We start from the raw sequence: 25,245 nt of genomic DNA on the forward strand, positions 1-25,245 counted from the left end.
GCCATGCTGCCTGGCCATTGCCAAACACAGGCCAGTTTCTGCCTCTTGCAGGGATTCAGAAAGGCAGCCTCTGCCTGGGAGGCCAGCTTTCCTCAGTTTTTTTCTCATGGGTTGGAAAGACAAACAGCCATGCAATGTCCAGACAGCCACTAAGGGAGGCACACATCTCCAGGAGACAGGTTCTGATCAGTGTCTTTCCCCAACTATGGCTCTTTGCTTTGGCTTCATACTACTCAGGGTTTGATTCCTACCTCTGCCACTTACTGTGAGAACGTGGGCAGGTTATTTGATCTCGTGGAGCCTCTGTAGAATGGAGATAATACTATTTTCACAGGTTGTTGTGAGGTTTAAATACAAAGCTCTGGACATAATAAATGGTGCTCAAGGGACGCCTAGGTGGCTCAGTTGGTTAAGTGTCTGCCTTGGGCTCAGGTCATGGTCCTGGGGTCCTGGGATCAAGTCCCTCATCAAGTCCCTCCCTGCTCAGCGGGCAGGGAGCCTGCTTTTCCCTCTGCTTGTGTGCTCTCGCTCTCTTTCTCAAATAAATAAATAAAATCTTTAAAAATAAATAAATAAGGGGTGCCTGGGTGGCTCAGTTGGTTGGTTAAGTGACTGCCTTCAGCTCAGGGCATGAACCTGGAGTCTCAGGATCGAGTCCCGCATGGGGTTCCCAGCTCAGCAGGGAGTCTGCTTCTCCCTCTGAGTCTCCCCCTTCTTGTGTTCTCTCTCTCATTCTCTCTCTCTCAAATAAACAAAATCTTTAAAAATAAACTAATAAAACAAAATAAATAAAATAAAATAAAATAAATGATGCTCAAGAAATATTAGTTCCCTTTTCTCTTCCTTTAGGGAGATCTGGAATGTTGCACTCTAGGACACTTTCTGGGAAGCTCTCAAGAGCTCTATCTAGTAAGGGGGACAACCCGCAGGAGCCAGGAAAGACCTTTGATACCACATGCTTCCCAACTGGCACTGCCTTGTTGGGCTGGAGATATGCCAGGGGCAGTTCTAAGACAGGCACCAAGCCAGTTGCCTTCCCTGAGGCTAAGAACTAAACACACCAGAAAATTGTCAATTACCAACCCCTCCCATATGCTCACCGGGCAGCTCAGGGCAGCAGGAGCAAAGGTGCAAAGGAAGGGAGGTCCCTGGCAGCAGAAATACAGCCCTAAGACGGAGGCAGTTTCTAGGAGGTCTACTTTGCTATTCCAGCTCTAACCCCTTGCAGATAGCCTCTTGCCATTCAGAATCAGCTAACTCAAACCAGGGCAGAAGCATTTCTACACTCATTCCACAGAAACAAACTGATTTCGGTGAGGAAGGCTACCACTGGGCAGTCCTTAGTTTCCATTCCAGTTTGCGGACCAGCAGTAGGAGAAGAGCATACATCCAGGGCTATTTTGGAAAGCGATGTGCTTAAGTCTCCTTTCTGGATCATGCAGCACTAGCTCGTTGCAACTCAGGCTTAGTGTTTACTAAATTTTAGTCATCATCACAATGCTTACCATGCCTGAATAGCACCTATACTAAAATTTATTCAACAATTTCCCCCTTCCTCCCTCCCTCCCTCTTTTCTTTTCTTTCTTTCATGCCCCATGCTGGGCTCAAACTCAGGACCCTGAGATCAAGACCTACGATGAGATCAAGAGTCACATGCTTAACTGACTGAACCACCCAGGCGCCCCTCAACACTTTCCTTTAAATCGATTCACTGTTTTTTAATTCATTCTTAGCAAAATATGGGCCTGATTTACTAGTTATACACACACACAGAGTAAAATACACAACTATTACAATTGTGAAGTGCTCTTTCATCTGATACTTAATCAAGCCCTTGGAGGTGTGCTAACCACGATTTAGAAAACACTGGGCTAGTGAAGAACTTAGTAAGAGAATACTTAGGAACATGTTAAGAACTTTGGCCTAGGGGCACCTGGGTGGCTCAGTTATTGGGCGTCTGCCTTCAGCTCAGGTCATGATCCCGGGGTCCTGGGATCGGGCCCTGCATTGGGCTCCCTGCTCCATGGGGAACCTGCTTCTCCCTCTCACACTCCCCCCTGCTTGTGTTCCCTTTCTTGCTATGTCTCCCTCTGTCAGATAAATAAAATCTTAAAAAAAAAAAAAAAAGAACTTTGGACTACTGTATCACAAGGAACTGAGGCCAGCTAATAGGGGTGTGCGTAATACTGATTTAGAGCAATCATCTTCTGGGGCCTCTAGTCATGAATTGATGACCATTCACCTAGACCTAAATAAAATAAAATATCTCCCAAATTCATCACTAGTGGACCTTTGGTTAAACATGGTAGATTGAATTCATATGTTTATCTTACCTTAACTAAATTGATGGGAAAAGAACACACAAAGGTATAATCACACAAAGATGGAAGAGATTGGGAGAGGAGACCACCATTGGTGATGTCTGCTGACAAGGTTTTACAAAGTTGAAATCAGCATGATCCACACCAGAGTGAAATCCAAGCATCCCCAGGACATGGTGAAGAGGTAGAAGCTGACTTTCCCTGCAACTAGGAATTGGAGGTAGTAGCTACTGTGGAAAGTAGAAGTAAAGTGTGGGGCTGGAACAAGGGATGCAAGGGACTGTTGGACCCCTAGATGCCTGTGAAACGAAACAACTCTTTCCCGTGTCTACCCTCACTGAAAATGAGACGTTTAGTCTTCGGGAAGATGAATCAGGACTGGGGTGCCTGGGTGGCTCAGTCGTTAAGTGTCTGCCTTCAGCTCAGGTCATGATCCGGGCGTCCTGGGATTGAGCCCCAAATTGAGCCCCAAATCGGGCTCCCTGCTCAGTGGGAAGCCTGCTTCTCCCTCTCCCACTCCCCTTGCTTGTGTTCCCCCCCCCCCTCGCTCTCTCTCTCTGTCAAATAAATGAATAAAATCTTTCAAGTAAAATAAAAAATAAAAAATGTTAAAAGATGAATCAGGACTCAGGCATGGTGAGAGGTGTGGTGAGTGGCCCTAAATACAGGAGCAGAAAAGAATGTCTGTGTGCTGAACAGAATTCCTGAGGCAATTCCCAGAATAGGCTAAAGCATTCCCAGGTAGATACATGGAGGCACCTTCCCCAGAGAGACTAAAGAGCCTCAGAGAGAAGTCCCCCAATACTGACATTTGAAGAGTCATGGGTGGAAAGCAGGCTTCCCTCCGCAGCGACCCCCAGGAAGCCCTCTACCTGACAGGCCTGCCTCTGCACATTGAGCTTTGAAGCTGTTTTCAAGTATCTCACTCAAATACAAAAGCTAGCTGAGGGGTTTTATGGTTTTCTCACTGTTTGGAGAAGTAGCCACAGGAGTGTCAGAAGATCAAGCAAGCTGCAGACTATGATGAGGTTTTCCCAGGAAAGGCAAAAATGTTGGTCAATGCTAAGCGAAGTCAGTCAGAGAAAGACAAATACCATACGATTTCACTCATATATGGAATTAAAAAAAAACAAAACAAGCAAAGGGAAAAAAGACAGAAAGAGGAAAACCAAGAACAGACTGTTAACTATAGAGAGCAAACGGATGGTCACCAGAGGGGAGGAGGGTGTGGGGGGATGGGGAGATGGGGGAAATAGGTGATGGGGATTAAGGAGTGTCCTTGTTGTGGTGAGAACAGGGTGACAGAACTGCTGAATCACTATACTGTACATCTGAAACTAATAGAGCACTGTATGTTAACGGCAATTAAAAACTTAAAAAAAAAAAAAAAAGAAAAGAAAACACAAGTTGGTTCTAGCCCCCTGCCTGGCTGCAATGTTGGTCTTCTATTTGCCCTGCCGGGCCACTCTCCTCTTCCCCAACCCTGCTCTGGGCCCTGGGGGACTGACCTCAATGGACCACACAGCAGCTGTGCCCCAGGCCCTCTGCCTCTGCCTTCCCTGGAGGAGACTGGGAGAGCAGACCTTCTCCCCGTGGGACCATGGGTGGGCTGTGTCCCTCTACTCCTGTCTTCTCTTCTAGGAACCACTCCTTTCCATCACTCATCAGGCCTAGGCCCTATAGGTTGGGGTACTACCCTATTCCTATAGTTTCTCTACACTTTGCCCTCACCTTTATTAAATAGTCCCTTCATTAACCTTCTCAAATTCCCCAATTTGAGGGTGTCATTTGTTTCCTGCTAGGACCATGACTGTGGCACGGAACAACATTTACATAATCAAAATGTAAACCCTGTCTATTGACTATCAAAAAGCTGTGAAATAGGGAGAGCCTGGGTGGCTCAGTCAGTTAGGTGTCTGCCTTCTGCTCCGGTCATGATCTCAGAGTCCTGGGATCCAGCCCCACGATGGGCTCCCTGCTCAGCCCGGGAGTCTGCTTCTCCCTTTCTCCCTCTCCCCCTGCTCTCTCTCTCCCTCTCTCTCTTTCAAATAAATACATAAAATCTTAAAAAAAAAAAAAAAGGCTGTGAAATAATTATATTGGGATGGAGAGAGGGAAATGGGAATAATGATATAAGAACACTTAATCCTCTACTACCAAAATAGAAAGTCAGCAGATAATAACAAAATTGATAAATTAAGAAAAAATTGTATATAAGTGAAAGGAGTTGAAAGTGATTCTGTGAAGAGGGAATAAAGAGCAGGGAGCAGTGGGTTGGTAGACATGTTTTGGTATGTGCCTTGTAGTGCTTCTTCTTTTTTTTTTTTTTTAAGATTTTATTTATTTATTTAACAGACAGAGATCACAAGTAGGCAGAGAGGCAGGCAGAGAGAGAGGGGGAAGCAGGCTCCTTGCTGAGCAGAGAGCCCAATGCGGGGGAGCTCAATCCCAGGACCCTGGGATCATGACCTGAGCCGAAGGCAGAGGCTTTAACCCACTGAGCCACCCAGGCACCCTTACTTTTGACTTTAAAATCACCAGCAGGTTGGGGCACCTGGCTGGCTCAATTGGAAGAATACATGACTCTTGATCTCAGGGCTGTGAGTTTGAGCCCCACATGGGGGTATAGAGATTAAATTAAAAAAAAAACACTTAAAAAATAAAATTATGAACAGGTATATCTTTGCTAGAGAACACAATTTTTAAAAGGTCCAATGTCAGGAGAAAACAGGAGAGTGAAGGCCCTTTTATTCTTTTGAGGACCTAGCATATAACGGATGCTTAGTGGTACCAACAGAAGAGTTTAAGCCTGTGTGGCTCTCCCTACCAGCTTTATTATTTTTTTTTTAAAGATTTTATTTATTTATTTGACAAAGAAAGACAGTGAGAGAGGGACTATAAGCAGGGGGAGTGGGAGAGGGAGAAGCAGGCTTCCTGCTGAGCAGGGAGCCCAATGTGGGGCTCGATCCCAGAACGCTGGGATCATGTCTTGAGCTGAAGGCAGATGCTTAACGACTGAGCCACCCAGGCACCCCTCCCTTTTTAAAAAAAGTTTATTTAATTATTTGAGAGAGAGTGAGAAAGCGCACAAGCAGGAGAAGCAGCAGGCAGAGGGAGGGAAAAGCAGGCTCTCCGCTGAGCAGGGAGCCCGATGTGGACCTAATGCAGGACTCGATGCAGCACTTGATCCCAGGACTCAATCCCAGGACCCTGGGATCATGACCCAAGCTGAAGGCAGACACTTAACACAGTGAGACACCCAAGCGCCCCTCCCTGGCAGCTTCAGCTCCAAGAATCTGTCCCCTTCATTGCACATCAGGAGAATGAAGCAGTCTCTCGGCTTCAGAGCCATCTGTGCTTGTCAGTGTGGCCTGACAGAAATAAAATAGCTCTCCCTCGCTCTATTATTTATAGCAGGTAGAAGAGAAAGTTCCAGCCTGCCTGAGCAGGGTGGGGAGACAGGGCCCAATCGTTTGCAGCTGCACAGATCTTACATTCAAGAGCGGCATTCGAGTCAGCTCTCTGCTCCCAAGTTCGGAGTCAGGGGCTTTAGCAGAGTTGTTTGACCTTCCCAAGCCTCGCTTTATTCTTAAGTAAGCCTGCTGAGGGCACGGTCGATGTCACCCATCATCTAGGACAGTGCCTTTTCACAACTGGAGACTTTATAAGGTGGGGACTGCGGACTGACCCATAGTAGGAGCTTGGTAAATCACTGCGGAAAGAATCCTAAGCGTTAAATAGGAACATACTTTTGCATGGCGAATATCTGGCAAATAGAGCTAACAGGTATCAGTATCTTTCTTTCATTCTCTGCCTCAGCTGCCTATCAATGTTGATATTATATACTCACCGGAGTTAATAAGCTTTGAGCTGAAGATGATGATGATGATGATGATGATAAAGAAGATGATGATAATAAATGACAGGCAGAGCATTTATTGCTTAATTTGTGCCAAGCAGTATTCTAAGCACTTACATTTATTATCTCATTTAACTACAATAAATCTACAAGTACTATTAGTATGCCCATTTTACAGATGAGAAAACAGGCATGAAGAGACTAAGTACTCACACCACTAGTAAGTGGCAGGGCTGAAATTTGAACCCAGGCAGCTAAACTGTAGAGCTTGACTGCTTAATCACGTTAGGTTTTTTACCAGTCTTCATGTAACATAGAAAATGGATCACTATCATGTTTTTAAAGAAATTCCTTCTTGCGGGGTCCCTGGGTGGCTCAGTCGGTTAAGCATCTGCCTTTGGCTCAGGTCGTAATCCCGGAGTCCTGGAACGGAGGCCCGCATCAGGCTCCCTGCTCAGTGGGCAGTCTGCTTCTCCCTCTGCCCCTCACCCCATTCATGCTCTCTCTCTTGCTCTATTAAATAAATCTTTAAAAGAAATTAAAAAAGAAATTCCTTCTTGCCTAAGCTACAATTGTAGGTATCAAATCACCATATTGAGGTCTGTGGACATGTTCACTGAAGCCTGTTAATGACCTTGTTTTGAAAAGAAACCCTTTGCACCTATTGAATCAAGTTTCAGGGTTGTTCTCCAGGTAACTTCCTCTTTTACCTCAAGTTTGGGCCCAACCTCTATCTTTTTATTTTCATTTTATGATTGTTAGTATGTATTGTTAAGGAGTCCACTTATATCACTGTCACAAAGCCCAGGCTGGGTCCTAGTGGGTCCTAGAGGCAAGTACACCCTGCTCTGGGCTTTCTGGTTATACCACTGTCTGCTCTCCATCTCAGCTGAAAACCCAGGCTCAGGGGCACCTAGGTGGCTCAGCCGTTAAGCATCTGCTTTCGGCTCAGGTCACGTTCCGAGGGTCCTGGGATCGAGCCCTGCATTGGGCTCTCTGCTCAGCAGGAAGCCTGCTTTTCCCTCTCACACTTCCCCCCTTGTGTTCCCTCTCTGCCAAATAAATAAAACCTTAAAAAGAAAAGAAAAGAAAACCCAGGCTCGTGAGGCCTCAAATCCTGACTCCCTACTCCTGGAAGATGCCAAAATCAACTATGTAGGAGGCTTTTTCAGTGGAGAAGACGACTTTGTCTTCCTAGCAGACAAACCCTCTACTTTAAGAGGCAAATGGCAATCCCAAACCACGGACAGGTTGGGACCTGCACATGCCTCAATCCCACTTCTATTTTAAAGAAAGTCTCAGCAAGTAGTTAAAAGATAATAGTATGTGCTAGTATGTGCTTTCCTTACACTCATAAATGCAAATCTTTTTTCCTCTAAATATCAAGCAGTATGAAGTGCAACATTAATTTGGAATGCATTTTGGATTCTAGTTTACAGTATCCTTTGGTTTGCAGCTGTTCTTTGACTTGTATTTACATGTTACACCTCAGGCAAGAACACAGAAACCTCGTTTCCCAATGAAAAGAATTTATTTTATAAATACTGCAACTGAGGTACAAAGTAAGTCATAAGCAATTTATACATAAAAAAGTTCCTGGGGCACCTGGGTGGCTCAGTGGGTTAAGCCTCTGCCTTTGGCTCAGGTCATGATCCCAGGGTCCTGGGATCGAGCCCAACAGGCTCTCTACTCAGCAGGGAGCCTGCTTCTCCTTCTCTCTCTGCCTGCCTCTCTGCCTACTTCTGCCTACTTGGATTTCTCTGTCAAATAAATAAATAAAAAATCTTAAAAAAAAAAAAAAAGTTCCTAATTTGGAGGATGCAGGGTACCACACAAAGTGACTTTGGAAGGTGAGCCATGAAACTAAGACTCAGGCAGTACTTTGGGGGATTAAAGTACGGAAGAAAGCACTTTTACTGTTCTTTGGGGCAATTTTCTTCCTTTTAGGTTTTCAACAATGAAGTCAAGCCACTATGTGGCTGAGTGAAAATCGGTATCAGCTTTAAGGACAGCAAATACTCACACAGCTCTCACATGTGCTGGACTCTGCTCCAAGCGCCTTAAAGGCTTTATCACAATGTTATAATATTCTATCACAACCACCTTATCAATATAGTACTATTATAATGCCTATTTAATAGATGAAAAAAATGGATGCACAGATTAAATTGTCCAAGGTCACACAGCTAGTGAGCTATGGAGTTGCAATTCGAACCCAAACAGCCCTGCTAGAACATGTCTCTACTGCTCACTGAGGCTGCAACCACTCCCAGCTGGGCACATGGGGACACTGTTTTTCTCTACTCCCTATATCTGTGGATGCAAATGTTCTTGGTGATAGGATCTGATTGTACATGTAAGGCCAAGCAATTTTTGTATTCAGGCCAGGCAGAGCCTGTTCTTATGGATAACCAGGTGCCAGAACAGTACACTAATGGATAGGACCAAAATTTACAAAAATTTGGCTTGCAGAAGTAGGACCATAAATGGATTTTCTAAAGAGACCCATTATCAAGGTTTATCCTAAAGACCATGAATGTAGGGGCGCCTGGGTGGCTCATTTGGTTGCGCAACTGCCTTCAGCTCAGGTCATGGTCCTGGAGTCCTGGGATCAAGTCCCACATCGGGCTGCCTGCTCAGCAGGGAGTCTGCTTCTCCCTCTGACCCTCTCCCTTCTCGTGCTCTCTCACTCTCATTCTCTCTCAAAAAATAAATAAAATCTTAAAAAAAAAAAAAAAAAGACCATGAATGTATGCACAGATATCTCTTGCCAGAAAAATCTCAGGTTGTAGACTAGAAAAATAATGTTTTTTTAGATTTATTTGAGAGAGAGTACACACATGCACACGAGAGGGGAAGGGGCAGAGGAAGGAGAGACAGACACTCAAGCAGATTCTGCATTGACTATGGAGCTCAAATGGGGCTCGATCTCACGACCCTGAGATCATGACCTGAGCTGAAGTCACATGTCAGACGCTTAACCAACTGAGCCACCCAGGTGCCCCAGAAAAAAAAATTAATTTTGAGTGGAGAGAAAAATATCCATGAGAAAATGCACTGAGGGGCGCCTGGGTGGCTCAGTTGGTTAAGTGTGACTTTAGCTCAGGTCATGATCTCAGGGTTCTGGGATCAAGCCCTGTATCAGGCTCCCTGCTCAGTGTGGAGTCTTTCTTGTTCCTCTGCCACCCCCCTGCCCCGACCCTGCCCATGCTCTCTAATAAAAAAATAAAATCTGAAAATTAAGAAAGAGGGGTGCTGGGTGGTTCAGTCAGTTAAGTGTCTGCCTTCAGCTGAGGTCAAGATCCCAGGGTCTTGGATTCCCTGCTCATTGGGAAGTCTGCTTCTCCCTCTCCCCCTGCTCATGCTGCCAAATAAATAAATAAAATCTGAAAAGAAAAAAAAGAAAAGAAAATGCACCAAAGATTATCTCAAGAGAGTGAGATTTGATGATAAGGGTACAGAACCATCTTCTAGTTTATATACTTCAATACTATTCGACCCTTAAAAAAATTGTACTTTCATAATAATTTTTAAAATGACACCAATGGTAATGATCGTGTAAGTCATTCATTTTCACAGATCTGTTCACTACAGTTAGCTACTAGAATGAGAGAAATAAATCTGAGTAATAAAGGACTTTGAGCTCTAACACCTAGTGAACTTGAATTTGACACCTGATGGGAGGGCAAGTCCAGTGAGGTAAATTTGGATGTTTTTGTAATTATAACTAGTGTATAACTGAGTATTATTTTTAAATCCAAACTGACCAAATTTTGTTTTTTGAAGTGTTCAGTCTGTTAACATTTAATATAATTGTTAACAGGTTGGGTTTAAGTACCATCGTGCTATTTATTTCTATGACTACAGAACAGTATAATTTAAATTTAAGCCAGAATTTATCTTCGATTTGTCTATTCCTAATATCAGCCATCACAATACACAGAGCAGGCTGCTAGGCGGCCAGAGAGAGTCTGTTTCTCAGGTTGTATTCCCAGTGTATTGTTGGGATGGGGGTGGGGGAGCAGTGAGAGGAACTGGAATGAGTCTCTACCTCAACAGGTTCAATTCCACATTTGTCGTATGTATTAGGAACTCTATGAAGGATGATGGAAACTGGATTCTGTGGTTCCAAAGCTGGAATTCTAAAGTCTTTTCAGTGACTTGAATACCCTCAAGCAAGAACACAGACTGCAAACTGAGGGCTGACCACCCCTGAACCCGGTTCTAGACAATGCTCTAACTCTGGACAGTTTAAGCGCTGAAAATAACTGAGATTCCCTTGGCCTCAGGAACTGGGAGAACAGCTGAATCTTCAAGAAGCTAAACTGGGAAAGGGCAGAGGTAACACACTGAGGAATCCCGTGCAAGTCTTGACACTGGAGACAGCAAATCTAAGTTTAAAACGGGCAGCTTTCCATCCCAGGGCCGCTGTTGGCTCCAGATGGTATATATACCAACTGGACATCAATTTCTGCATTAAACTGCACCCCCCGGAGGAGTGGGTTACCTATCTATTTCTAGGTAGAGGTGTAAAAGAATTCTTTAGTTTTCCAGACTGAAGTGGGCATCACAACATAGCTATTCATTCTGTAGTGTAAGTCCAAAGCAGTCTAGCACTATGGGCTTTCTTCTTTCCAGGAGAAACTCATTCTCCTAAGGCAGATGCACTTCCATTATATTCTGCAGCCCACCGGGCTAATGGGACCCATTAGGCAGACTAACTCTATACTGTGATTTGATATAAAAACAATACAGGGGGCACCTGGGTGGCTCAGTGGGCTGAGCCACTGCCTTCAGCTTGGGTCATGATCTCAGGGTCCTGGGATCAAGCCCCGAGTTAGGCTCTCTGCTCAGTGGGGAGCCTGCTTCTCCCTGCCCCTCTCTGCCTGCCTCTCTGCCTACTTGTGATCTCTCTAAAAAAAAGCAATACAGAATAGAATCAGAGGTAATAATAAAAGGGCAGTCAAAAGAAAAACTAGCCAAAGGAGGCATGAGTTGGGGAATAAAAGCTTCCAACTACACAAGGATCTTATTCCTAAGGGACTGCACAGCTTAGAAGTTCGGGGTAAATCCCAGCTCTGGCACTTACTGGGTCTGTGAATCTGGGTAAATCACTTAACATCTAAACCATTTCTGAGGTTCCTGGGTGGCTCAGTCGTTAAGCATCTGCCTTCAGCTCAGGTCATGTTCCCAGGGTCCTGGGATGGAGCCCCACATCAGGCTCTCTGCTCCGTGGGAAGCCTGCTTCTTCCTCTCCCTCTCCCCCTGCTTGTGTTCCCTCTCTCACTGTCTCTCTCTCCCTGTCAAATAAATAAAGTCCTTAGGGGGAAAAAATTCTAATTTGTAAAATAATCTGTTTAACCTACCCACTTCACTGTTATTGTGAGAATGAAGTTGACATACAGCCAGAAAAGCGCTATCATTTTCCACAGTGGAAAGGTAGGAAAAGTAATAGGCCTAAACCGCAGCCAAAGTTCACTTTAAAAAGACACCAAGGATCAAATACTTTAAACACAAGCTAGACATGAAATTGAGAGCTATTTCCGGTGAAATCACCCTTAAATCCTTCATTTCCTGTGACAGCTGGTCACATACCTTAAGAATGTCTTTACTCATCCCCTCCTAATTTCCAGAACTCCACTTTAAATTGGACCTAGTTTCCAGTCTGATCCAAAAGCCTTTTAGGGGTTTGGCCTTCCTAACTGTCAGACTTTTCATCTACAACCAACCAGCCCACCCTCATAAAAATAACTTACTCAAGATTTTCTCTGACATAACCCATGCCCAAAGGATAAGGTCTGTATTACTGTCGATGTATTTCTTTGATTTTGTTATTAATTGGTTTATATAGTTGGCTGCTCCCATGTTAGGGGCATAGATATTTAAGATTGTTAGATCTTCTTGTTGGACAGACCCTTTGAGTATGATATAGTGTCCTTCCTCATCTCTTATTATAGTCTTTGGCTTAAAATCTAATTGATCTGATATAAGGATTGCCACCCCAGCTTTCTTCTGATGTCCATTGGCATGGTAGATTGTTTTCCACCCCCTCACTTTAAATCTGGAGGTGTCTTCGGATCTAAAATGAGTTTCTTGTAGGCAGCATATTGATGGGTTTTGTTTTTTTATCCATTCTGATACCCTGTGTCTTTTGATTGGGGCATTTAGCCCATTAACATTCAGGGTAACTATTGAGAGATATGAATTTAGTGCCATTGTATTGCCTGTAAGGTGATTGTTACTGTATATTGTTTCTGCTTCTTTATGATCTACTACTTTTAGGGTCTCTCTTTGCTTAGAGGACCCCTTTCAATATTTCCTGTAGAGCTGGTTTGGTGTTTGCAAATTCTTTCAGCTTTTGTTTGTCCTGGAAGCTCTTTATCTCTCCTTCTATTTTCAATGATAGCCTAGCCGGATATAGTATTCTTGGCTGCATGTTTTTCTCGTTTAGTGCTCTGAATATGTCATGCCAGTTCTTTCTGGCCTGCCAGGTCTCTGTGGATAGGTCCGCTGCCAATCTAATGTTTTTACCCTTGTATGTTACAGACTTCTTTTCCCGGGCTGCTTTCAGGATTTTCTCTTTGTCGCTAAGACTTGTAAATTTTACTATCAGGTGACGAGGTGTGGACCTATTTTTATTGATTTTGAGGGGCGTTCTTAGCATCTCCTGGATTTTGATGTTTGTTCCCTTTGCCATATTAGGGAAATTCTCTCCAATAATTGTCTCCAATATACCTTCTGCTCCCCTCTCTCTTTCTTCTTCTTCTGGAATCCCAATTATTCTAATGTTGTGTCGTCTTATGGTGTCACTTATCTCTCGAATCCTCTCCTCGTGTTCCAGTAGTTGTTTGTCTCTCTTTTGCTCAGCTTCTTTATTCTCTGTCATTTGGTCTTCTATGTCACTAATTCTTTCTTCTGCCTCATTTATCCTGGCAGTGAGAGCTTCCATTTTTGATTGCACCTCATGAATAGCTTTTTTGATTTCAACTTGGTTAGATTTTAGTTCTTTTATTTCTCCAGAAAGGGCTTTTATCTCTCCGGAGAGGGTTTCTCTAATATCTTCTATGCCTTTTTCGAGCCCGGCTAGAACCTTGAGAATTGTCATTCTGAACTCTAGATCTGTCATGCTACCTATGTCTGTATTGATTAGGTCTCCAGCCTTCGGTACGGCCTCTTGTTCTTTTTTTTGAGGTGAGTTTTTCCGCCTTGTCATTTTGTCCAGGTAGGATTTGCTTTCTCCTGCTGTGGAATTCTGCTGTTCTTGGTGACTGAAGTTGGTTTTGGATCGGTTTCTTGTTGATCTTCTGGGGGAGGGGCCTGTTGTAGTGATTTTCAAGTGTCCTTGCCGCAGGCGGAATTGCACCGCCCTTGCCAGGGGCCGGGCTAAGGAATCCGCTCGGGTTTGCTTTCGGGAGCTTTTGTTCCCTGAGCGCTTTCCGTAGAGTTCCGGAGGACGGGAATGAAGATGGCGGCCTCCCAATCTCTCGGCCCGGAGGAGCCGAGAGCTTGGGGTTCCGCTCCTCAGTGCGCTCTCAGAGCAAAGCGCCCAACAGTCCCGCCTCCCTGGCTTGCGGTCGCGCCTCGAGGAAAGCAGTGAATTGTTGGAGCTGGAGAAAAGCGCCGGGTCGCTTTTGTCTCCGCGGCCTCCGGCCGCGCTCCGAGCCCACCCAGCCTGCGACCGGCACAAGGTAACCCTGGGCTTAGAGCTCACTCCTCGGCTTTGTCGCTGTAGCCGGCTTCCCCGCTCCAATACCTGCGAGCTCTGTGGCACTCAGACACCCCCAGTCCTTCTGTGACCCTGCGGGTCCTGGGGTTATGCTGACCCCGCCTGGGTTTCCCCCCAGTTTAGCCTCTGGAGCGATGTCTCCCAGTGGAGCCGACTTTTAAAAGTCCCGATTTTGTGCTCCGTCGCTCCGCCGCTTGCCGGGTGCCGGCCCCTCCCCCCGGGGTCTATCTTCCCGTCGCTTTGGATTCACTTCTCCGCAGGTCCTACCTTTCCGAAAGTGATCGATTTTCTGTTTCTGGGATTGTTGCTCTTCTTCTCTTTGATTTCCCGTTGGATTTGTAGGTGTTCACAATGGTTAGATAAGCTATCTAGCTGATCTCCTGCTACCCGATGTCGTCTCAGCCTGCTACTTCTCCGCCATCTTGACTCCAGATCCCCAAAGGATAAGGTCTGAATTTCCTACTTTGGCATGCAAAACCGTTCACAACCTGAATTACACTGATTTTCCCAGTCATTTACTTGCCATTCCCAATCTTCCAATCTAACACACTAGGGTCTTTTTCCAAGCCCTCCCACCTTCATCATGCTTTGCCCTCTTCAACCTGCAAGGCTTAGCTAAAATATTACCTCTTTAGTAAAGAGGTACCCAGTTCCCCAAAATGGTTTCTTTTTTCGGTCTCCATTACATTGATCACTTAATCTTTAACAGAGCACTCAACAGAGCATTTGTTTACAACCGCCTTTCCCAACAAACAAACTCTTCTATTTTGAACATTCTTCTACCTGCCCCATCGCTATTGCTTAGAGTAACTGTCGAGATAAGACACTTGAAAAGCACTCTGTAAAACTGTAAGGTGTAAGAGATTACCACTACTATACGGATCTGAAGGAGAAATGGGAAGACTGAAGCCAAAAGGGAGGTTGCCCCTTTTGGGGCAGGTTTTCAGCCTGTTGTAGCCATTATATGAAAGATGATCAGGGTTTCCAGTTACGGAATCAGTCACAAGGATGGAAGGTACAGCATACAGAATATAGTCAATGGTACTGCAATAAATGGTGACAGATGGTCGCTACGCTTGTGAACACAGAGCATAACATGTAGAGTTGCTGAATTACTATGTGGTACACCTGAAACCCAGATAACATTGTATGTCAACCATACTCCAATAAAAAAAATTTTTTTTTAAAAAGCAAGAAGAAAAAGGAAAGACGACCAGCTTGTACAATGGCTTTAAAAAAGAATGAGTGGCCCACCCAAGTAAATGTAACACATGAGAAACCACAAGATGTCTTAACAGTTAAAAGAGTATCTATAAAAAGTTTTACTTTTTAAATATAAGACATCTATAAAGTCTTAAACAGGGAGTTGATCCTATTAGGAACAAAATATGGCATGATTCCAGAAACAAGAATGTTTTTTTTTTTTTTTTTGCATTTAGGCTTTTCAGTCACTATGCAATGATTATCGGTTCGCCAAGGACAGTAACAGATACTGGAGAAAAGAAGATATGAGAAACATCTTTTATTTTTTTCTAAAGAGGTGAAAATAAGTAAGATTTCTTATATTTCTCACTCATAAGATTTTTAAACTCTTAAAAATGCAATTTCCTCTTTTCAAAGCACATGCCATCTTAAAAAAAAAATCTTAGCAATGTACATTTGCACTCAAAGAAAAACATGCAGCGCCATTGTCTTCCGACAAAATTCTGCATAAAAAACCCCCACGCAACTTTCTGCAAGTATGTTCCCTCTTAATCATTTAGGGACTCCAAACCACAAACATTCAGTGCAACATTTATTGTTTCTTATTTCCGTAGGAAACACAGGACCAATGATGTCTTCTGACTATAACTGTTTCCTGATGGTTGAGCAACAGTCTCCTTCTGCTTTACTTGAAAGTACTCTCTTAACCTGCTGATGTAAGGGACAACTAGAATTCACTACAGCTTGAGGATCCAAGTGGAGGATGGAGGAGAAATACTTAAGGTGTACCCTGTGCCATAAACTTAGGAAAAAAATTTACAAAGAAAAAAAAAACACCTCAGATTTTATCAATGCACCCTTTTAAAAAGTTTTTTTTTTTTTTAAATTTCTGAAAGCAGCTTAATGTGAATCAAAAGCAGTTCCTGAGTAACTGCAGTAAACAGTGTCTCTTTAAGATATGTGTGTGTGTGTGTGTGTGTGTCTATGTGTGTGTAGACACACAGACACACACAGACACACACACATATATATATATATCTGTAACTTAGCTCATTTTGGTTCTGCCTTAATTTACCTCCCCAGCTTTGAGTTTAGTCACAGTTCCTTTCCTTTCAGGTCACAATGTGCAAGTACAACAGCATCAGCTCCAAGAGTTGGCGTGGTGCAGATGTTCGTCACTTCTGTGTGATCACTGGCATGTCTCAGGCCAGGTTTCCAGAGTCACTGCAGGTCACAGTTCTCTCAATTTCACAAAAACTTGCGAGAGCCACAGATCCTTCACGTTTTCTTCATGAGACGCCGTGACTGCCACTTGTGGAGCTTGTTGTAGGCGGTCTGCAGCATCTCTTCTATGTGACTTACCAACTGAAAAACACAGCAAGACACTTAAGCAATAACTGGGCAAAGGCTGGGGAAGTGAATGCCTCTGATCCAGATCTGGCACATACTTCGGAGTGTAGTTTCCAAGCTCATTTGTATTACCCCAATGAGGCAACTTGCAAGCCCTCGGTGAGGGTATCTGCAGACAGGTTTTGTATAAAAGGTTAAGAGGTGGTGGGAAAGAGGCTGGAGTTCGCCTGCTTGGTTTGGATTGCAGTGTCTGTCTTGTCATTAACTGGCTATAAGACAACACGGAAGTTGTAACTGGGCTCTAGGCTTAGTTTCTTCTGTCAAGTGAAGGAGGTATACTAATATGATGATTTCTAGATTAAACACTAGTCTGTGGGCTAAAGCCAGGATGGTGGCATCAACATTATTTTATAGAACAGGTGAAAAAAATGCCTTGCTCTCCTGAAGATTCTGATGTAGCAGGTGTGGGATGATGTTCAAAAGCTCCTGTAACTAATTTTGCTGCACAATCTTGTGAAGCACTTTTCCAAGTTTTTAATGGTCTTTTCCAGCTCCAATTTTACAGAATTTCAATATAACTCAGTAGATTAAAGAAAATATAAATAGTGTCAATGTTTCACATAAGTACTATTGTCATACCTTAGGTCAGGACTATGTATCTCAGGTAGAAAAGGATTTTACCTTTGTCATGGATATAACTAGCAGTCAACAGGACCACACCGATCTAAGCTGCTAAAGACTCCTGAAGGAAAATGTCTTCAGAACATTTCTTTGTGGAGATGGAAAGTGTTTATGTGGTTGGAAGTAACAGTCTTATAAAATCTGTAAATCAGTTCTGGCAGTATGTGGATAGGGACAGGAAGTCCTAAATCCTTGTAGTATGGCAATGACTTAGATTCAATCTGAGGCAGAATTAAAAAACCAAGGGGCACCTGGGTGGCTCAGTGGGTTAAAGCCTCTGCCTTCTGCTTAGGTCCTGGGATCAAGCCCTGCATCAGGCTCTCTGCTCAGCAGGGAGCCTGCTTCCTCCTCTCTCTCTCTGCCTGCCTCTCCACCTACTTGTAATCTCTGTCTAATAAATAAATAAAATCTTTGGTGAAAAAAAAGAATTAACAAAACACTCTTATTTACCCCATCTGCTATCATTATGGTGGGACAGGCGATGAGGTATTAGGTTATTTCGTTCTGTCTGGAAAATACATAAAAATAATTTAATTTGCTTGATGGTCACCAGTGGTTCCATAATGCCAATTAGGAGATGAATGCCATACCCTCATGTAAGGCTGTACAGGCATACCTTATTATGCAACATTTTATCACGCTTAAGTACTTTTTTTTACAAACTGAAGGTCTGCGACAGCACTGCACTGATTAAGTCTATCAGTGCCATCTTCTCAGCAGCATTTGCTCACTCATTGTCACATTTTGGTAGTTCTAGCAACATTTCAAAGTTTTTCATCATTATAGTTATGGTAATCTGTAGCCAGTGTGACTTTGCTGTTTATGCAATTGTTTTGGGGCACCACGAACCATGCCTGTAAGATGGGAAACTTTATAAATGTTGTGTGTTCTGACTTCCACTGAATGGCTGTTCCCTACCCCACCCCGGGACTCCCTATTCACTAACACGTAATACTGAAATGAAGCCAATTAATAACCCTATAATGGCCTCCAAGTGTTCAAGTGAAAGGAAGAGTCACACATCGCCCACTTTAAATCAAAAGGTAGAAATGATTTAGGTTAGTGAGGAAGGTGTGTTGAAAGCTGAGACAGGCTGAAAGCTAAGCCTCACTGTGCCTGTTAGCCAAGTTGTGAATGCAAAGGAAAAGTTCTTGAAAAAAATTAAGCGTTATTCCAGTGAACATATGAATGGATGGTAAGAAAGCAAAACAGCTTTATTGCTGATATGAAGTTTTAGTGGTCTGGTAATGAAGAGGAAGGCCCTAATTCTCTTCAGTTCTATGAAGGCTGAGAGAAGTGAAGAAGCTGCAGAAGAAAAGTCCAAAGCCAGCAGAAGCTGAGTCATGAATTTAAGGAAAAAAGCAGTCTCTGTAACAGGAAAGTGCAAAGTGAAGCGGCAAGTGCTGATGCAGAAGCTGCAGAGAGTTCTCCAGAAGATCAAGCTAAGTTAACTAATGAAGTAGCTACACTGACCAACAGATTTTGAATAGAGACAAAACAGCCTTCTACTAGAAGATGCCATCTAGGACTTTCATAGCTAGAGAGAAGTCAATGCCAGGCTTCAAAACTTCCAAGGACAGGATGATCCCCTTATTAGGAACTAATGCAGCTGGTGACTTTAAGTTTTAGCCAATGCTCACTTACCATTCGATTACCCTAAGGCTGTTAAGAATTATAATAAATCTCTTCTGCCTGTGCTCTATACACAGAACAAAGCCCGGATGATAGCACATCTATTTATAACACGGTTTAGTGAATATTAAGCCCACTGTGGAGACCTACTCAGAAAAAGATTCCTTTTGAAATATTACTGCTCACTGACAATGCACCTGGTCACCCTGGAGCTCTGATGGAGATGTACAAGATGAATGTTACTTTCATACCTGCTAACCCAACATAATTCTGTAGCCCATGAATTTGAGTAGTAATTTTGACTTCTAAGTCTTACTATTTAAGAAATACAATTCCTAAGGCTTTAGATGCCATACATAGGGATTCCTCTGAGGGATCTACTCAAAGTAAAATGAGAACCTTCTGGAAAGGATTCACATTTCTATTGGCACCTGGGTGGCTCAGTTGGTTAAGTGACTGCCTTCAGCTCAGGTCATGATCCCGGAGCCTGGAGTTGAGGGGCTCCCTGCTCAGCGGGGAGTCTGCTTCTCTCCCTCCCTCTGCCTCTCCCCCTGCTTTTGTGCACTCTCTTTCCCTCTCTCAAATAAATAAATAAATAAATAATATTAATTAAAAAAAAAAAAAAAAGGATTCACCATTCTAGATGCCATTAAGAATAGTCGTGATTCATGGGAAGAGGTCAAATATCAACATTAACAGGAATCTGAAAGAAGCTGATTCCAACCCTCATGGTTAATTCTGAATGGTTCAAGACTTCAATGGAGGAAGTAACTGCAAGGTGGTGGAAACAGTAAGAGAACTAGAATTAGAAGTGGAGCCTGAACATGTGACTGAATGACGGGCATCTAAGGGGTTGCTTCTCAGGGATGAGCAAAGAAAGTGGTTTCTTGAGATGCAATCTACTCCTGGTGGAGATGCTATGAAATGACAACAGGGGGTTTAGAATATTACATAAACTTAACTGATAAAGCAGCAGCAGTATTTGAGAGGACTGACTCTGAAGAAGCTCTAATATGGCTGAAATGCTCACACACAGCACCGCATGCTACAGAGAAACTGTTCATGAAAGGAACAGCCCATTGATGCAGCATATTTCACTGCTGTCTTATTTTAAGAAATTGCCACAGCCACCCCAACCTTCAGCAGCCACCAACACAGAGGTAAGACCCTCCACCAGCAAAAAGATTATGACTCTCTGAAAGCTCAGGTAGATAGGAAGTTTTAGCCATTTTTAATTAAGGGATGTACTGCAGTGCCTCAGTTGGTTGCACGTCTGCCTTTGGCTCAGGTTGTGTTCTCGAGGTTCTGGGATCAAGCCGACGTGGGGCTCCCTGCTTCTCTCTCTCCTCCCTGCTTGTGCTCTCTCAAGTAAGTAAATAAAATCTTAAGAAAAAAAAGGTATATACAATGTTTTTTAAGATGTAATGTTACTGCACACTTAATAGACTACAGGAGAGTGTAAACCTAACTTTTATATGCACTGGGAAAGAGAAGAAATCATTTACATCACTTTATTGCAGTGGTCTGGAACCAAATCTGCGTCTTTGAGATAATGCGTGTACATGGCCTCAGAGTCCTTTTTACCACAGTGTTCCAGGCAGTTACAATCAAGAAGGGCACGTGAACTGAAACTTATGTGTTGTCCTTGCTCTTTTGTGGGAAGGTACTTCAAGCTTCTTTCCTGATTGTAAGTAGTACTGTCATTTTGAGAAAAACCACTTAGAACATTTAGGGAATAAACACCAAAAACCTTACTGATGAAGAATTTTCAGCTTTCAACTGTAAAACACCTTTTGATTAACCTACTTATTGAAATACTAAATCCTAAATTTGTATATACTCTTCCTTCCCCTTAATCTCAGAGAAGACTGCATAACAGATACAAAAAATTATCTCCTGCAGGTTGCTCTAGCCTTGCATTAAAAACAATGTTAAAATTCCTGGGCACAAAATGACACTTTTCACTTGCTCCCTCACCCACAGCCCCACCCTATTGTAAGCAATCAGGGAAGCAGAAGGCAGGCCATAAGGCAGCCACTCTGAGGTCTCCTGTTACAGAGGAGCAATTCTGCCCTTCTTTGCAGGGTTAGATTTGAGCTTGCTCCTCAGGTTTTCAAAATAATAATTTTTTAGGGACATACACATAGATTCTAAATCTACAGAACAAAGTGTAGAGATGATTGGGGCATCTCACGGGCTCAGTTGGTAGAGGATGCAACTCTTGATGTGGGGTTGAGTTCAAGCCCCACCATGGAGACAGAGTGTTTTAAGTCAACCAACCAACCAACCAACCTACCTCATGGAGTTATTACAAATGCTGGGGTTAGTCGTGGCCTTGGAAGACTGTGAAGGGGGACGGGTAGGCAACTGGAGAGGGAATATCTATGGGTACTGGTATTGTTTCATTTCTTATGATGGTTTGTGGGTAAATACTTGTTTTATTGTTTTAAAAAGTGTTAGGTATTTTATACACTCTTCTGAATATATGATACATTTTGTATTTAAAAACTAGTACTCAGAGGGGCACCTGTCTGGCTCAGTTGGAAAAGCATGCCACTCTTGATCTCAGGTCGTGACTGAGAACTCCACACTGGGTACAAAGATTACCAGAAAAAAAAAAAAAAAAAAAAAAGAAAAGCAAAAAACCCCAACAACAAAAAAACCCAACAACAAAAAAACACACTCTGAGCAACAGGGGAAAAAAAAAAAAAAACAACCCCAAATGTATCTACTCATTCACATGAAAACAAAGTTAATTTCACCATTTTGCAACACAGAGAAAGAAAATCAGGCCAAAATCATATTGTTGCCTTACATTTGTGCTTAAATACTGTCTCCGAATTTTTTCTTGGAATGGGCAGAGCTTCGTAACTTGAAATCGTTCCAAATTACTTTTCATTTTTACTACCTACAAAAGATGACAAAAATAATAAATTATACAGAAATCTCAAAGAACCTATAGGGGGCAAAAGAAAAACACACATAGGAAGGTTACTTTTTTTTTTTTTACTAGATTAACTGGCTTCAGGCAAAGAAACAGTATCTACCACCATTCAGTGGTTCATAAACACTGTGGTTCATAATTCATACCCTTCTCAATATTTTTTATGTGTATAAACACATTTATTATACTGTTTTAAAATTTTACTTAACACGAACAACCTTCAGTCATTAAATACTCACTTAAGTCATCATTTAAAATGGATGCATTGTATTTCAAAGTATGCATAGCAAATGCTTCTTAATTAAACCCCTTCTGGTAGCTAATTAGGCCACTTCCACATTTTCTTTCAGAGACAGTGGTAGAGGAACATCTCTACTGCTAAATATTCTTAATTATTTCCTTAGCTTAAATTCCTAAACATTGAATTTCTGGGTCAAAGCGTTTTTTAAAAAGGTAGTATGAGTAATGGGAGAAAGGACTCTTAGCAACCTGGCCATCACTGATAATTTTAAATTTTTGTTATTTTAAAAACCACAGATTAAAAAACACTTTCACTGTAGTTTTAAAGATAATTTATTTGAATACTAATGAGTATGAAAATTTCCTCTTAGGTTTACTGAGCCACCCTCATTCTTTAGTGAGATGCCTGTTGAAAGTCTCCTGCCTATTATTTTTAATGGTGTATTTAACCTTTTCTCTTAAGAGTTGTTTAAAAGAGTAATCTATATAGTTAAACTATTACTATTAATACTATAAATATCTTCCCATTTGTCTACTGTCCTTTAATTGGTTAAAAGGGTATTAGTGTTAAATAGCTAGTGCTGTATTTGTTGTCTATCTCAGTCTGAATTTCATTACCTCTACAAAATATACCAAATAAATAATTTCATTGATGTAACTTGTTTTGGGTCTCCGTTCTTTATTTGCTCCCAGTGGCTTACAGCTTGACACAAGTTTTAAGATGTACAATCGTAAATTATAGGCTTGTCTGAATCTCAAGTTTCTTCATCTATAAAATGGCTTTGAATACCTACTCCATTAAGATGCTGTAGGCTTAAATTAACGTATCCAAGTAGCTATCCGAGTGTCTAGCACATGGTAAACACTCAATACAATTTTCTAATTTCAAAATAACACGTCGCTAAGTCACACTACCACACAGCTGGCTGTGTTTGGAATCAGTTCTGACCTTTTCTTCTAGGAATGGCGTATTAACAGGGAAGCAGGACCAGAAGTGCCGTAGAAGTTCCCCAACAGCCACATAAAGGTGTTTCAATTCAGACTGAATATCATTTGGCACCATCTCTGCAGAAAAAAGAATAGGATAAAAGTTATTTCCACATATGGACACTCTCTGAAAGAAGGACCACTCACAGAATAAATCTGCACATGTGCACTTAGCCAATGCCAAGCCAGGATGTGCGAATCTGAGGTAAGGTAATGATTTTGTTGCTATGTTAGAATTCAAATTCCCTGAGATTTTGGAGCAATTTTCAGGTTTCCCTTTATTCTAAGAGGTTAGAAAGCAAAAAAGAAAGCTTTCATGTGATATAGGGAGACTAACAATGTACCACTGTTCGTAATATTAAGATAATTATGAAACCTAAGCTCTTTTCTAAATCGATCTCAGGATCTATATGCATAAAAACAGAAGTGTCAGAAATGCCCCAAAGAAAATCCAATCTAATTACTTTAGCATTCCTCCCAACTCGCTCTTTAGAGCTTTAATCAGTGAGAAAGTAGCTCCGCACGTACGGTTTATGGCTTGCTGGGTCCCTCCCTGCATAAGTGCTCCTCCGGGTGACAGTGTTGTGATCGTACTACTGGCAGCGCTACTTGAGAGAACCTGAAAGAAACGGACACACAAAGTGGGTTTCCTTTTCCTGCCATCTTCCTTACTTCATATTTCAGTTTTACAGCATACATCTTTATTCCTGTATCACAATACATAATTTATAGCAGCCAGAGTGAAGGACTTCGCTTGAGGCCAGAAACACAGTGCGCACAGAAACAGAATACCCACCAGTCTTCCAGCAATACTGGGCAAGACTCTAGACCTCAAAACTCACCCTTTTCCTGAGTAAAAGCCCTTTCTTAAGCACCAACTCAACTTGTGAAGTAAAACAACACATTAACATATACTTGCTGGCAGCTGGGGAAACAAAACCCTCAACAGAGCAGAAATAGATCATCTGTTATTTTCCAAGGAAGTAAATACAACTAGCCAAAGGGGGAAAACATACTCCCCACTCTATCAGTATCAACAGTTAGGGAAATAATTGGCCTATCTACTCAGTGACTGCCTAACAAGTGCCAGGCACTGTGGTTATAGAGGAACAAATCATTCGGTGAATAGCTCAAGTGCAGGGTTAGTATGTCTAAGGCTTTTCTTTCTTTCTTTCTTTTTTTTTGTTTAAGGTTTTATTTATTTGACAGAGAGAGACAGCAAGAGAAGGAACACAAGCAGGGGGAGTGGAAGAGGGAGAAGCAGGCTCTCTGCTGAGCAGGGAGCCTGATGTGGAGGCTCGATCCCGGGACCCTGGGACCACAACACGAGCCAGACGCAGATGCTTAATGACTGAGCCACCCAGGCACCCCTGTCTAAGGCTTTTCAATGATGTTTTTGTAAGCAGAAATCCATGTGTATATGGACTGGATGAAAACAAAATTTCAACTTGGAGTAAGCGTACAGAACATAACAACCATGAATCAAGGGAACATGGCGTTCATGCCATTCCTACCTCCTTTTGTCAGAAATGTTACGACGTGTCAGAATCAGAAGCTTCAGTGATTGATGATTAGCCCTGGGCTGCACTCAGGTATACACACCCAAGGAGAGAGAACTTCTTGGGCCTTTCTGTCTCAATCCATGCATCTCAGATACAGCATTATTTCTGGGATGCAGAGTAGGTATGGGGAAGAATTTAAATATCTAAGATGGACCACAGCTTAAAAAAGTTAGAATGGTCTACCTGGGCCCAAGGGCCAGATGTTGGACAATTATATTCCAGAAAGAAAAAGTAGTCAAGTAATGCCAAATTTATTATGTGTGCATATATATATATATACACATATATATATATTTCTCAGCTCTGCCTGTGGAAGGGACAGTAACACCAGCAGCAAATGATACCCCAACAGCAATGAGTACACTGTACCCAGGTCGTGGTTTCTTTTTTTTTTTTTTTTTAAGGATTTATTTATTTATTCTACACAGAGAGAGAGAATCTCAAGCAGACTCCATGCTGAGTATAGAGCCTGATGCAGGGTTCAATCTCACGACCCTGATACCATGACCTCAGCTGAAATCAAGAGTGGGATGCTTGACCAACTGAGCCACCCAGGCGCCCCCAAATCTTGGTATCTAAATCTACCCAGCACTAAAGAAGATTTTGTGGCTGGAGTGGGGAAAGCTTAAGACAAACCTAGAACATCTATCTCATTGTTCCATAAAGTAAGGTACTCAAAAAGGAGGTGCTCAAAAATTGATGAAGACACTGTCAGAATGTTGATGTTTACAAGAAGCATG

General features: G+C 42.6%; 1 protein-coding gene across 1 annotated transcript in view; it reads right to left on the minus strand.

Annotated features, from left to right (window-relative positions):
• Positions 1 to 15,337: 15,337 nt before the first annotated feature.
• The window catches only part of GTF2H1 (general transcription factor IIH subunit 1), a 39,593-nt gene continuing 29,685 nt past the window's right edge, over positions 15,338 to 25,245 (minus strand). The window contains exons 12-15 of the mRNA XM_080816114.1: positions 23,472 to 23,562; positions 22,906 to 23,021; positions 21,588 to 21,680; positions 15,338 to 16,474 (exon numbers count right to left, since the gene is read on the minus strand). Coding sequence (XP_080672240.1) covers positions 16,388 to 16,474; positions 21,588 to 21,680; positions 22,906 to 23,021; positions 23,472 to 23,562 — 387 coding nt within the window. The 3' untranslated portion in view covers positions 15,338 to 16,387. The remainder of the gene's footprint in view (positions 16,475 to 21,587; positions 21,681 to 22,905; positions 23,022 to 23,471; positions 23,563 to 25,245) is intronic.

The sequence above is a fragment of the Martes martes genome (assembly GCF_963455335.1).
Source record: "Martes martes genome assembly, chromosome: 10".
NCBI lineage: Eukaryota > Metazoa > Chordata > Mammalia > Carnivora > Mustelidae > Martes > Martes martes.